Source organism: Xiphophorus maculatus, chromosome 8 (genome assembly GCF_002775205.1).
Source record: "Xiphophorus maculatus strain JP 163 A chromosome 8, X_maculatus-5.0-male, whole genome shotgun sequence".
Lineage (NCBI taxonomy): Eukaryota > Metazoa > Chordata > Actinopteri > Cyprinodontiformes > Poeciliidae > Xiphophorus > Xiphophorus maculatus.
Window position 1 is genome coordinate 19865658 of NC_036450.1, and position 15839 is coordinate 19881496.

At 38.2% G+C, this 15839-nt stretch overlaps 1 protein-coding gene across 1 annotated transcript in view; it reads right to left on the minus strand.

Annotated features, from left to right (window-relative positions):
- Positions 1-456: 456 nt before the first annotated feature.
- The window catches only part of LOC102228440 (laminin subunit gamma-3), a 129810-nt gene continuing 114427 nt past the window's right edge, over positions 457-15839 (minus strand). Inside the window, exons 20-28 of the mRNA XM_014468646.2 lie at positions 13238-13314; positions 12737-12871; positions 9050-9269; positions 7757-7903; positions 6709-6811; positions 6140-6342; positions 5653-5793; positions 4815-4914; positions 457-3274 (exon numbers count right to left, since the gene is read on the minus strand). Of these exons, the coding sequence (XP_014324132.1) occupies positions 3012-3274; positions 4815-4914; positions 5653-5793; positions 6140-6342; positions 6709-6811; positions 7757-7903; positions 9050-9269; positions 12737-12871; positions 13238-13314 (1389 nt within the window). The 3' untranslated portion in view covers positions 457-3011. The remainder of the gene's footprint in view (positions 3275-4814; positions 4915-5652; positions 5794-6139; positions 6343-6708; positions 6812-7756; positions 7904-9049; positions 9270-12736; positions 12872-13237; positions 13315-15839) is intronic.

Consider the following 15839-nt stretch of genomic DNA (forward strand, 5'->3'; position numbering starts at 1 on the left):
CTCATTAGTTCTGGTGGAAATAACATGCTCTTTCATGTCTTCTCTTTTTAGTCTTCTCTACAATTATTGTGAAACTTTGTAAAGCCAGGGGCTCAGATTCCAGATTACAGAGGTGTACACACTTATTAGCTTCTCTCTTGAAGATGCCTTTGAGTTAGGTTTTATGTGCTCATATTTGAGAAATCACATCAAGAAAATAGCTACCGATGTAAACTTCTCCCCATCTGCAGTCAGAACAATAATTGAAAAGTTCAAAAACAGCTGGAACTGGGACAGAAGAGGATTACAGTTTATATAGCCAACATAAAAAAAAACATAAAGGGCAAGAAAATGGTGGGAAATGAAATCTTACTGTTTGGAAACAGCAGCGATTTTTTTTAATTTTATTTTAAAATGGTGATACAGGAATAAAAGTCACTTATCTGAAGGGGTTTTACACAACTTAACCGGAACTGCCAAAATAATGTGAAGGCTGCTGGATGTATTATTACAGAGCTTCGACCTTCAGACAGCTCTGATTCTTGTGATGTGAACCCCCAACCATGACCGAGTTGTTCCCGTTCACTGCAGAGCACATTTATTAAAAGGATCTGGGAGCAGCAACCGGGAGTTAGCATTGTCTCATTGTCCGTCTGCAGCAGAACCGGGGAGCCTTTACAGTCCAACAAGCACAACACTTTATAGGTTAGATTCTACAGTTTGTTTTTCATCTGATGATGTAATTAAGATAATATACAACAAACAAAAAACTCTGCATAAAATTTTTTTCAGACAAAATTTATTACGTTTTTTGATATGTGGGATATGCGATTTTACACATTCCTTCAGCTAAAATCATCCCATCTCATGATATCACACAGTGTACTCTTTGGTCCATTAACGATAGATACATTGAGCTGAAGTAGCATTTCAAGTATGTTTTATAGTGGATTTTTTTCTATTGGCAGGCCTAAAATACTGAAAATATGCTTCTGATTATTTATAAACTTCATACATATCCTATTGAGATCATATCACATCAACCCTTCATAAATAAAGTACAATGTGAGTCTTGGAGACCATCAATTTATGAACAGGCACGGGCTTGTTACGAGTATCAAGGCAGACTAAGCTTTAAATGGTCAAAAACAGACATTCTGCAGTTCACATCGCTTTTACAGGAGATGGCAAAAAAGTTTGGGACTGAACAGAAATTTATGCTTTTGGTAAACAGGGTCAGTCATAAGGGGGGAAACTGAAGGGGTGTTCATCACTCTTATGAAGGAAATATAGTTTCAAACTTACATTTTGCAAGCTAGGATTACGAGTCTGAGCTGATAACGTTTGAAAGGGATATTCTTCCCAACAAGCTTTTGGAGACTTCTATTCTGTCATTTTATTTGCATCAGTGTATCAACATCAAAATACAAATTACTAAGTCTATTAGATAATTTATTTCATGAAATTTAACTTTTACATTGTTCCATTAGGAGAGATTTTGACAAAATTATATGACTGTATTATCCAGATGAAGAATTGTAAGAATATGCCTGTATCTGGAGTCTAAAGTTTAACCCTTTAATATGAGCCCCAGATGTAGAGATGTGTGTTGTCAATGTGACATCCAGGCGGATCTATGTTCAACATTCTTATTTTGAAATAAGCAAGGAAGTAGTTTACAGACCACCCAGTTTTATTGGGAGTTTAAACAACACTTCTAAATATGGCATAAGCACTTTGGTTTGTTGGTACCAACAAGAAACAATCAAACAGTGACAGACGAAATAAGAGCAATTCAGAAGCATGGTGAGAATGCCACCACTGGCAAAAAGTTAGCTGCTAACAATGCTAATGTTGTCATACCCTTTGTAGCTCCCAATGGGTGCTAAACAAAAGGCACATTTCTCAGTTTTTAATGAAGACGGGTACCAATGACCTACATTTACTCTGTGTTAGTTACTTAAGGTATATTTTCAAGAAAAAATATGATTCTTACAGTAGTTTTTATTAGTTAAAACACAAAATTGAGCTCTTTAAATGATTTCCCTTTGCATTTAGAGCAATAAGTCTAAATCTTTCATATAGGAATAAGTCAAATATGGATTTAATTATGCTCAGAGTTTATGCGCATCTATTACTTGTGAACGCAATTTTGGCCATTGTCTCGTCTTGTCAGCAGGACATATCATCAGGGATTATCATTAGATCATGGTGTGCAATTATTTATTTTTTTTACTTTTTTCTACAAGTATCGTGATACTGGCCCATGCCTGTTCATTAGCCATTTCACTTAAGGAAAGTTTTGAAGAGATGCTCGAACAGCTTGGTCACAGGAAGCCGTCCATACTCACCATCCGTGACCCCCCAGGACACAACGCAACTCGACAACTTGGTAGTGACTCAGTAAAAGACGAAAACAAAAACAGGCAGGTAGGCGCCATGAGAATCCCAAAAAGCCAGGCTGCGTGTTGATGAAGCCTGACCTGAATACCGCCGAGGCCAAGATGACTAATTGTTAATTAAGGCGCGGTGATGAAAGGAGAGCTGAAGTGTAAATGAATGTGTCAGTCTGAAGGAGCCCTCAGACACACCTTTTTACCCCCGCAAAGGAAAGTCAGCAGTATTCTAAAACTTGTGGGTGTTCTCGGTGGCCGGCTGGTTAATGTTGTTCGCAGGGAAATTGAAATTCTGATAATGTTGGTGGAAAAAAAAGAAGAAAGAAGAGATTGGAAAATTGAAGGGAGAGAGTGAGAAAGAAAAACATCAAGATGAAGGAGGGGGATAAGGTATGAATCACTGGAGACAGAGGAGAGGCATTTGGCTAAACTGTGTATGTCTTCGCTCGATGATGGGAAAATGAATTGTAGCTCAGGGCAAAAAAAGAAAAAAAAGGAAAATCTGAGAAGATATCGGTGAGTTTTGAAGCTGGAAAAAAAAACAACCTCCAGCTCCTTTTATTAAACCATTGTCCCAGACTTTTCCTGATGTTTGGTTGCTTTTTTTGATGCTTCAATCCTAATCATCTCCCATTTCTAGGCTTTACCTTCTCCTAAGGCCTGGGGGCAGGACTGAGGCAGGTTGGAGGCAATGTCCCCGAGACTGTCTCTCTCCTCCCTTATCTCCTGGATGTCCTGCTCGATGAGGGACAGGCGGCTCTGCTGTTCTTTAGCAGCAGAGTGCAGCTTCTGGATCTTGGAGCCCAGCGCCGGGCTCTCCACACTCCCACGCAGCATGCTCAGACGGCGCTCCGTTTCGTTTAGGATTCGATGGAAGCGCTCCAGAGGCACGCTCCCGTCTGATGGAAAACGCACAGGAAATTGGTAAACGTAGAAATCAGAGAAGGATTTTTCTTTTTTCTTTGTTCACTGATGAACTCCCTGCATTAAAGATTCAAACAGTGTGCGAGTCTGCATGATGACCTAATTACAGTGATTTTGGTCATTATCCTTCCAGGCATGTTAACATGCTGACGATAAAGTGCCAAATCCTGGGCTTTCTAGCTAATTCTACAACTTGGCACATGCACTGCTGTGGAAAAAGAATAGGCAATTTACAGATTTCTTTTGTGTTAGCCTTTTTAATACAACTGTATGTTTCAGATTATAAATCAAATCTTTAAGATCAAGATTAAATACAAAAAAACTTATCAGAATCAGAACCAGCTTTTTTGACCAATATAAAATACACAAACAGGGAATACGGTGAACTCACAGCATATAAAGTAACAAAATAAGGTAGAGAAATATTATGTTGTTGATGCTTTTTTTAAAAATCAATTAATAAAGTAACAAATCTATCAAAACCAAACTGGAAGTGAGCACAAAAGCACCCCACTCACCTTCTCAAATCATAAATTTACTCAGATTAACCCCATATCTTTGGGTTAATTTCACTTTTCTTGTGAAAGGCTTGATTATAGCCAGAACTGCAGAATCAAGAAATCACCTAAATAGAACCTGTCTGACAACATGAAGTAGGCTGAAGGATCCCAAAACAGCATCAGCTCAACCCCCATCAAAGACTATTCAAAAACACACAAGAGGCAAAGTCAGTGGCACCGTTCAGTCTGGAAACGGAGATATTTCGAAAGAGAAATGCCTTTTCTGCAAGAACAGAGCAATGTTTCCACTTTCCAAGGACTGAAAGAACTCAATAATGCCTTTCTCTTCTTGCATGTTTAGTTTGGCGGTTCCTGCAGGTTGTTCTTGACAATATTCACTGCTGAATCCTTAAATATAAAGTAGCTGTGCTGCGGTGGGATAGACATATCAAGACATCTTGTTATTTTTAAGTATGTAATGTCCTTGCCAGGAAGATCGTAGCTGTTTTTCTTACAGCCTCGAGTAAAAGAACCAACTTCTCAGCTTTTGTTCAGTATGCATTGGCTTTTAGGCTTTGGGACTCCAGCGAATCTCAGCAAGAGCCTGTTATCCACAAATGGATAAAATATGGAACAGTGGTGAGGCTTTCCATGCTCGGCCAGAAACTAAGATTACACCAAAAGTTCATCAACAACTTTTGGTGTTGATGCACTTTAGGTTTTTTCTTTTTTGTCATAAAAATCCCAGACATTTAAAGGACTGAAGGCCTCAGTTAAGGCCAGTATTTGTGAGCGAAAATAAAGATACTTGGTACACAACATCGAACATGGGAGACTTCTTTAACATTTTCTCTTAAACTTAAAAATCATTGTATTAGTGCCTAAGGCACTGGGGTGCCTTAGAACCTTTTGGAAAATCTCCTTTTTCATCTAGTGTAAAACTAATACAGTGTTTTAGAAAAAGATAATCATATATAAGTTTGCTCTAGTGACATTGTTTATGTGACTGACTTACCTATTTTGCTGATTAGTTCACTTAGCGTAACAGAATATGCCTCTAACTGGAGTTTAGCTGCTTCCATGTCATTCTTTATGCTGGAAAGTGACACTTCAGGCTAGACAGAAGAACACAAAATGATTACACTTTTTAAAAAAATCTTAAACAGAGGAGGAGATCAATATGCATAGATCTACTGTAGGTAGGTACTAAACTGTGACTTGGAGGAAGACATTTTCCTGCCAAAATGCTCACCCATTTAGAGTTAATGGGCAAAAAACACAAAAGGGTCCAGACAGCAAATGACATTTCCAAGCAGCTTTAAAACCCAGTTTAATTATATCTCATATGACGTCTCTTCCTCAATGCTTTCTAAAGTTCAACTTGAGTTTTAGTCAATGTTTGTCTTGTCTAGTTTCTTAAAAGTGATGTAACAATATATCAAGATGACAAGGTGAGACAATATGTGACACTGCTTTCCAATAAACCATATTTTATGCATTTGGCTTCGTTGGTTTGTTTTTATCTTGTATAATGAGCTTTGTTGTTAAAATACCAAAAACTGAAAAAAATGCATTCATGGTTTTAAAAATCTAAAGAACAAAAAGATTTACAAATTCTTCTTTCCAAAACAATGCAGTATCGGTAAGAATTGAAATATTGTGTCTGTGAGCAGCAATCTTCAATTCTTGTTACAGGTTCTCAACTGGCCCAGACTTTGACTGGGCCATTATAACAGGTGAATGAAGAAATGAAGATATCTTATTTGTTGGCCTCTCTTTGACCACTTGACACAGAAATGGACAGATATGGAAAGACATTTACTGTATTTTTCAGTATGTTTATTTAAACTTACCTCTGTTGGGATCATGGATTTTGCTTTCTCTGTTAGTAATTCTCGTTCTGATAACTTATTTAAAGCAGAGTCTATTTGTGAGTTAAGCTGAGAAGCTGCAGTCCTGGTATGCTTGGCTTGGGTCAGAATGGCTTTGGATCCCTGCAAACAAGATACATAACATGTCTAAGGACATTTAATTTCCAGAGTTTTAAGCCTAATGTTTCCACACCACTGCTGGTTAGACTGCACTTAGGTGGAGTTATCATATTGTAATTTGATTTCATAATTTAAAATGATGAAATCTGTAGTCCCAGGCAGGATGAGGGAAACTTTGAAAACAAAATAAATGTCAATACCACCCAACTAAACACGGCAACCCTCCACTTCAAACAAATCACAACAAACGGGTCCAAATTTAGAAGTTAAATGTGTTCAAGTGTTTAAATCAGCTAAATTATTTCAGTCTAAAATAGTCATCTGTAAAACAAACAAAACAAGCACATACCTTAGCCACATCGTGTGCCATTTGCTCTGCCTCCTTTGTGATGTTCCTTGTGAGGCTGGCGTTTTCCCTCGCAGGATCTAGCATCTTCTCAATTTGCTTGACCTTCTTCCTGACCTCTGAAAGGACCTTTTCTTCCTGGGGTCTTTGCTTCTTTAATGCCGTCTTGGTCTGAGCCTGCCGGCGGGGCCACTCTTTCACCATGTCTGGAGATGTGAGAATCGACACGGGAAGACAAGTTGTTCTTAACTCAACGCGGTGTAGATTCAAGGAGGTCATCGTCTCCCAGTTGAGGACTAATCGTTTCTGCGCACTCTGTTTTTCTTCAAGTTCTTATCTAGGTTGTCTGATCAGAGAACTATCCTCTAATGTTCACTTCATTCATGCTTAATATTTCAGCCAAAAAACTGACTTTGTAAAAATTAGAAAAAAGCTTTCCACCTCATTATACTTTCCAAGTGATATGCAAATACACTCAGCCGTGGACAGGCTTTACATCTTGTTAGCTTGATATTTGACTTTTTAATTTAAGATGTATAATTCTTGAACATTTCATCAAGAAACCGTCTTACTTTCTACTTCTCTATGGATGGTGATGACGTCTGACTCCACTTCTTTGCCCATCACCACTGATGTCAAAGCAGAAGCTTTTGCCTCCTGAACATTCTCTTGCAGCTGCACAAAGTGAGCAAAAAAAACATTACTACATTGTGAAACAAAACCTAAACATGATACAAAATCTCCCCACCAGTCATGTTGATATAACCTACTCAAATTAAGCTCTAGTTTGCACAACAGCTGAGGTTTTCGTCTTTGCTCAAATACTAATTGTAAAAATTGTTCAAAGCAAAGTTTATAAATTAGCAAAAACTTTTTCTCCTCACATAACAGGAATTGCAGTGAGATGTGTCATAAGCTGAATTAGCAGTAAAAAACAAAGAGAAAACATGCTAATGTTAGCCTGTAGCATTAATTGTCATGCGCATATTATAGCACTCCTACACAGCTGCAGCATTATGAAGTTTGCAGATGACATGTGGTCAGACTAAAAGGAGGAGTGACATGAAGTACAAGGACAAAGTGGAGCTGCTTTCTGATTGGTGCAGAGTCAAGGACCAGCAAAAAGAGGTGGATATCGAGTTTAAGTAGCAAAAAATAGACATCCCACAGAGCTCTGCTGTTGGGAATGGAAAGTGAAAGACAACCTAACCTAGAGGACAAGTACCAAGTAGCTGTGGAAGAAGGTGAAGCCCACATAAGTCTTCTCAAACTTACTCCAGAGTGTGCACTGGCTTACTTTCTGGGTGAATGATTCAGAAGCTTGAACAGTCCCAGATAAAACAATGTGAGTTTATTTCAGACTAGTTTAAAGTGTCTTAAATTATATATATAGAAAATATATTTGCTATACTTCAGAGATCACTTCCCTCCATAAATTAAAAATATCTGCCATAAGCAAGAGAAACAGACACTGCTGTGTGCTTAGAGTCACAGGCAAGCAAGCTAGCTAAGTCCAGTTTTTCACCCTTACAAGCAAACTATCGGAATCCAACTTATTTTATGAGGTTAGTCAATAACTTTCACATTCAAAAGAAAAAAACAACAACAACACATACTTACCATTTTTATTGCGTCTACTTCTTCAAGGTTTTTCAAGACTGTCTGTTTTACCGACTCCATCTCCTTGCTGATGTTACTGATGAGATTTTCTTTGGTCTGAATTTCTTGGTCCAGCTCTTCTGTTTGTTTTAAAATGTCCTCACTCAACTACACAAAAAGAAAATAATGTAGATAAGTGTAAGCTTATTTTAAGATAAAATAACCAACCCGCTTTTCTCAAGAGGTCAAATTAGCCCATACAAATGTTGTTGCATTTGAAATCTAGAAAATCTGAAACTGAGCGTTTCAGTTTGCAGTACTTTGTTTGCTTGGAGGTGCTGAAGAGGTTTGCCACCTCCCTCTGTAATAATGTGCACCCTTTGAGCAGCAGCCTCTGCCAAAAATCCTCCTCTTCTTTGCCAACTTGGTGTTCTTTGCATGCCAAATGTTAAATCAAGTGGAAAACTTAAATTACTGCCTGGTGGTCGCCTGCCTCCTCCAACCAGTCAAGTGTCAGTTTACACCCATCTCTCCTACTGCAGCTGAACTATAATGAGTTTCAACCTTTGTAAAACTGATCATTGTATAAATCAACATGCTAATAAAATTCTCAGCGAAATCATCAGAAACATATTTGCTATATTCCCTTTTTGTATCTAGTTTAATTCGATTTATTTTTATTGTTTATTACAACTGCTATTTTTTTTTTTGCCATCATCACCCTCTGAGCTTAGGTTCTTTACTAGCCAAAAAAATTACACATAATTACAATTTTCTGTATGAGCTAATAACAACAATTCACCCACTTTTACAAAAAGATGCCACCTTTCACACAATGTTCTTTATGAATTTTCCCATTAATATTTTGACTTCTGGAAGAATTTTGCTCGTCTTTCAGACATTTACATACAAAGTCCAACTACAAAGTGAATGCATCAGTAAGTACCATGCTTCTGATTTTTATATATTTTCACTAATGCACAATACTGCCACCACCATTTTGGGGTAATGGCGCCCAGGTGTCCAGCTCTAGTCCTCAATGACCAGTGTCCTGCATGTTGGCCAGTGTTCTAAATGTTTTAGATGGATTTCTGCTCCGACACAGCTGAGTAAAATCGTCCAACTACTCCCTCTCTGCTGACAACTTTGAAAAACAAAAAAGAGGAAAGCTCTTCCATTTTAATAGTATGTCAGTGCAGTTAGCCTGACTTGTGTGCCTTCTATATATTCCACCCATGTGGCCATATAATCACACACACACACACACATCAGTCAACAAACAAACACTACAAATTCTAGGGTGTCTTGACTGACCTGTGCAGTGGAGTTGTCCGGATGTGTTTGGTTGAACTCTGTTTGGTTCATGTCAGATGCTGCTCCGGCATCCATCAGAGTCAGCTGATGTAAGGATGATGTGATGTTACCCACGGCAAGCTTGAAAGAGGCATCTTCTTCCACCAGGGCCAGATGTTCAGCTACAGTAACATTTAGCAGCACAGTGAGGTTTTCCTTCTGCTGCTGCATTCGGGTTATTCTGGCATGAAAGCAGGAGGAAAGGACAGCAGATTAGTCACAAATAAGGTAGTAAAGCTAAAATCAGCTAGATTCAGGATGTGGTGCATTCATTTGATGTGAGAAAATACTAAGTGTTGTGCTGCAAGATTGTCGGTGCCTCGTATTCAGTGGGAGAATTCAGGAGCTTTCATTGGAGTATTTTGACACAGAAACCCTGTGCCTTTATTGCTATTGATGATGAGGAAACTCTGCTCGTGATTCATGTTTAAAGAGGAGTAAGGTGAGATTGACGCTGCGGAAAGAAAGGACGGTGAATAATGAAAGGTGTTGGACGCAGTGCATGGGATGTTGAAATTGTCACTTTTTATCATCTTCAAAGCTCTAATTATACATGATCTGTTTTGCCTCAAAAGAGCAGGTACGCAAATAGAGCAGGGCGGCTAAGCACTCGTTGCCCCAGAAATGAATTAAAATGTTAATCTCGTAGCATTCTGAATAGGTTGGGGCTTTTTACATGGCTGCATAGTTTTATACACTTATTTGAGCAAAAACAATGCAGTTCAGTTTCATTAAACCATAAAAACTATGGAAAACTTAATGACATTTACTTTTAACAAAAAGCTGCATGACAACATCTGAAGCTTTATGCAAAGAAAATCAACTTGCAGTGGATAATGCAGCACAAGTTAAATAAAATACAACAGAGCTACGCTGTAAAGTAATTGGTTGATAAAATCATTAGCTAGAAAGTTTGCAGCATCTTTTGTCACCTACTCAGACCTGATGAGGAAAAGCTACTGGTGGACTGATTTGCATCCTAAGCTTTTAGAGGGAACTCAGACTCTGTAATTACACTGAAACACCATAAACGTATTATTTGAATGCTTTGAATTTAGTGAGGAAAAAAGCAAACACAGTGTGTAAAGCCTGTAAACATAGATAGTAAGGTCAGACATCATTTAGAAAGCCTTTAAATGGACTACATTACATCCAGTAATTACATGCATTCTAACCCTAGTGGCACATGTCTTTAATTTAAATCACAAAGCTTTAGCAAGAGGAACTGCAGCAGTCTCTGTTTAATCAAAGAGATTTTTGTTTTATTCCAAAATACATACACACATTTGAACCATAGGAAATTGTTTTTCTTCATTGGACACGTACAGAGTGATTTTCTGCAAAAACGTCAAAATATGATCGGATTAAAATCAAGCTTTTGATATTCATGTTTACCATTTAATGAGGTTTAGACCAGGCTCGTTTTTCGTGATTTGTTTATAAAAAAAATATTCCATACCAGAAAAACAGAACATCTTATCTCCTGATTTTATACTATAATAATATTATTTCTTTACATGCAACTTTGATTGCACTTAAATAATTTGAGCCAGCATGTGTGAGAAATGCACTGTGTGACTCTTTATTGTGGAACTTGAAAACACAGAAGAAAAACGTTCCTGTTCCTTTGTTTTGCAAATTCATTGTTGCTTCCCGACCTGCCCAAAAATCTAGACTTTTATCATGTCTTAACCTACCTCCACAACTTTTATTCTTCTATTTACATCCAAGATGCTTTTCATAAAACCGCAGGTGTTTCTTAAGGGGGAAAAAAACAAAAACAAAACCACAATACCTCCAGCTTTCTGATAGCTTTTGTTCCTACTCTTACAGGCTGCACCAAAGGAAACTTCAGTTTAAAATGTGTAGAACGTAGTTGATGAAAACAAAATTTATTGTTTTGTAATTTAGGACTAATGCCATTATAACACGTTGACATTTCCAAATATTCTCATCTAACATTTTTCTACATTTAGATATAAAAGTACCAATAACAGAATTAATAGCACATTTAGCGATTTCTATAAACAATGTAAATGTAACTTTTCCTTTTTATTAGCAATCCACCTTTCGTAATTACTGCCTACTGTGGGTTTTATATTACATGCAAGCTCTTTTCTTCTAGTTACACTTCAAAATTGGGGAAAGAACATGTCATTCAAAAGTTATCAATATCCTGATAAGTCAGGGAATGATGAGAAAAACTTGCCCATATCTACAACCATCAGGACTGTAGCAAACAAATCAGGAAGAGCACCAGCAATGAAGAGGGTGTGATGGGAAGTTAAAAAACGTAGCACCCTCTGAGAAAACTACATCAATTCTTTAGTGTGAGATTATGTGACTGAGATCATTCATTTTCAGGCAACACAACCAACGACGACAATCTGAAACAAATAAAGTAATTCTACTCAAAACTGGCTTCTCCAAAAACAAACAAAGTGCATTTAAACCATTGCATTCATGTTTTATTGGAAAGTGAAAGTAAAACAATGCAAAAGTTGTGTTTTTTGCTCATCTCCAGTTAACTTAGTGATTCCTGTTCAGTGATTTCAGTGATTCTGAAAAGCACAGCTAGAAACCCAAATGCCTTGAAGCAAAAAGTAGTGAAAGAAGTAGGTATATCTTACATCCCTAATGTTTATCTATTATTATTTGACAATCCCCTTACTCAATATCCTAACCTCAGTGAGTAGTAAGTATACTTGGTAACTACTATGAGTATGTTTACACTTAGCGGAGGCAAAATTAAAACTTTTAAAAGAAATATAAATTATATAAATCTTTCTCCACAGTAAATCAATATGAAAACGTTCCAATATGCAAAGTGCTAGATTTGTTCACAGCAAATGAATAAGAACACAGTTTTTCATTGGTTTAAAATTTTTTAATACAATCATGATTCATAATTCAGGCTCGGTGAGGCAGAGACCTGAAGGTATATTTTTAGAAACAGATTGAACACTTTAGTTCTTTTCTGGTTCGATAGTTTCCAAACAATAAAACGCCTCTGCTAAAGTATCAACACATGGGGAAATATGTGTGGGAAAAGCAATTTAATGGTGCCCATCTGTGCTAAAACTGCTCACTTTGCATCCTATAAAGTGCCTCTCTCTCACACACACTCACACATACGTGGTGATGTGCAGCACTGCTCCAGTGATGAACAGAACTCTCCCGAATCAAGCTGACTCCCGTTAGGAGGGGGGTAATCAATTTTGAGCTCCTCGCTTCTTTGCTCTCATCATGGCCACCGGAGGGCTTTTTGCATCATTCTGTCTGGTGTTCGGGATAATCCTCAGAGCAATCACATGCTAGGAGATGCAGTGAGCGTGCTGCAAATCCAAGAAAGCAATAGGCTTACAGCGCAGAGAAGCTGTCCCCCCTGTGACTAAATGTCTTACTCCTAAACTCCAGCGTGCTTTAAAAAAAATAAATAAAAAATTGCAGTGAAAGAGAGGGCTTTGGGTGATAATGCAAGGATAGGTACACTTTGTTGGAAATACAGTGCAAAAGCCGAAAAATCCAGGGAGCTGAGCGGCTTTTTGGGTTAATAAGTATGAGTTATGTGTTATGTGACCACTTAAGCATTCTCTCTGCTTGTGGGCGTGTGTGTGTGTGTGAGTTAATTTGATTGGTTTTGCTCACTGCTCTTTCAGATTCCTGGTGTACTCCTCTGTGGAGTTGTCCTGCAGTAGATCCATCAGGAAGTTGAAAGCCTGCTTTGACTCACGCACCGCCCTGCTGGCTACGGCCTCAATGTGGTCCGCCGTTTCTCTGTGACTGCAAAGGGGGGAAAAAAAAGAAGAAGAAAAATAAAAGAAAGAAAGAAAGGTGAACAAAGTGAAAAGAGGAGGGGAAAAAAAAGCATGCAGCATAGAATAATAGACCATAATGACTGCCTGAGGTGAGGTGAAATAGATTTGAGCATTGATGCTTTCCCCCCCCACACACCGGATCTCCTGGCCAGGTTTCTGGAACAAGCATATAATAGAGCTGCGAGCGCCGAGTGGTCGAGAGCATCGACTCGCTGCGGCGTGACCGCATTGTGAGTGACAAGCACGAAAAAGCAGCCGAGCAGAGATCCACAGATTACTGGAACAGACTCCGCTTTTAATTGACCACTGAAAGCCCATTGAACAGACTTACCTTTTCATTAGGACCAGGGAGTCATTGACCATTATGCTCCATTTGTTGGGCGCTGACATGACTTCAAAGGAAATGACCTGTGAAAATGATAGGTAAGGAAAGCAACACAGTGAGTGGGAGGTCTGGCTTTAAACTACGTTCACAGTTTTACTGTAATTTTATACAGAAAGTCTTGACACCATATTATGTCATACAGTAGACACACATGAACAGGTTCTGTTTAACATAAATAGCAATTATGCCAATCAAATGAGAGCGGCCCATTAGATTTGATCTAATGGGCAAATCATCTAGAATTTGATCACCTAGAAGATGTGAAGATGGAGTCCTGAAGTCTAAAACAGTTCAGAAAATGGAGGAGAAAAAGATTTAAGGGGTTTTGAATTTGGTATTGTTGCTACTGCAAGATGAGCTGGTTTGCATGATTCAGAAACGGCTGACTTCCTGTAAGGTAAAGTAATTTTATTTATATAACACATTTTCAGCAACAAGGTAATTCAAAGTGCTTTACATGAATTAGACAAAAAATACAACAAAACAACAATCCAAAGGAAAGGGCAAAAGAAGAAAAATGATGAAAAAGGAAGAAAAAAGAGTAAGTATTCTGTGACTTATATACTAGTAGGGGTTTCTCTGGATTCTTGTTCTGATAATGTTGATCTAAAGCAATGAGTAGTTTCTCTAGATAAGTTAAGAGTTTCTCTGGATTCTAAGTTTGTTCTAATTCCTGAATATATTAACTAGATGCTCCTGTTATAAGTATTCCATAATTTATAAGCCGGATAATAATAAACCAAGTATTGGTCTAAAGCAGGGGTCCCCAAACTTTCTCCTGTGAGGGCCACATAACTTGTCCCTTCTCTGATGGGGGGCCGGGGTCAGTTTGTAACAGAAAAAGTGTGACGATTGTAAGAGTGCTAAACATAAAAATGTATTGTTTTTCAGAAAGCACAATCAAATAACCTTTTCTGGATTCTTCAGAGAACAAAAGTCAGGAAATAACACTATTTATGAAATAAATAACCAAATAACACTGGGTTCTCCACATAAAAAAAGGGTTAGGGTCAATTATATGCATGTATAAAATAGTTACTAACTAGTAGTTAATAATAAATAAAGTTCATTACTAAGGAACATTTATTTTATTGCAAAAGTCCAACTTATCAAATAAAACTGCACATATATGAAAATACTCTGGTATTGTTCAGGGGGCCGGACCAAATGTGGAGGCGGGCCGCATCTGGCCCGCGGGCCGTAGTTTGGGGACCACTGGTCTAAAGTAATAAAAGTGTTGGTTCTCCATGCTTGATTCTATAAAGTAGATGGTCCTAAATGTTGATCTAAGGCAATGAGTAGCTTCTCTAGATGAGTTTCTCTGGATTCTAGGTTTCTTCTAATTCCTCAAGTATATAAACTAAATGTTCCTGTTCTGGAAGTACTGTAGCTTCCATACAATTGTATTTCGGATTAACTGAGAATGGAGTAAAAAAAGAGTTCAGATCTAGTAAGATGTCAGAGGAGAATCTGCAAACTGGTTTGACGTGACTGGCAAGTGTACCTCAAATAACATCTCATTACATCCTTCGTGTGTGGCTTCTCGGAAGCCCAACACATTGAACCTCGAAGAAGATGAGCTACAGCAGAAAGACAATAACAGGGGCTACTCCTGTCAGCTTAGAACAGGAGGCTCACCAAAATTGGACAATAATAGGCTGGAAAATGTTGCCTGGTCTAATGAGTGTTTGTTTTAGCCCTGACATTCAAATGGGTGGGCCAGAATTCGATGTAAATAATGTAAAACAATATTTTCTTGTCTCACTTTGGGCTCATCACTAAATAAGCATTTTTTAAAGTCTATCCAAGTATTGTGGCTGTATGATCACACATTTTGAGGTCTACTTCCAGCAGGATATCATCATCTCAAACTAACGTCTTGAGCTTGACAGTGAGTTGCCTGCACTGCAGTGGGATTCACAGTGAGCAGATCGCAAAGCAGAGCGCCATTTGGATACGGTAGAATGAGAGCGTTACATCATGGATGTGCAACCAGGAACAGAGAGATGCTGTCATTTCAATATAGAATCAGATGAGTGTTACAAAACGCTGCTGAATTTGTGCCACAGAGAACTAAAGCAGATCTATGAAGGGAATAGGACGCAAGCCGTTGCAAGTAGGGTGTACCTAATTAAAAGGACGGTAAGTACATGTTATTAAAAAAGATGTACGTATCCACTGAAGTGTTGTCCTAATAAAAATTATGTCCACACGGCTGAACGCAGAGTCCTTTACCGAGTGACATCCAATTTGGAGAAATGCACACAAACTGAGCGAACTGCAATTAACGCTGCTCAATTCTTTGCTCCTTTTGGAAGACTGCCTGTCGATTGATTATTAACCAAACAGCTGCTGCAAGTGATGAGAGCTACAGAGGTCCAGTTCGTCTGTGCAAGCACAAAGACGATCAGAAGGGAGGAAATTACACTTTAGCTAGAAAAAGCTCACTGATCACTCTGAAGTCTAAATAAGAGGACAGGCGGATCCATAAAAGCTTCCTGCATCCCCAGGCTTACAATGAAAGGCCACCAAATGTGTTGTTAATTTA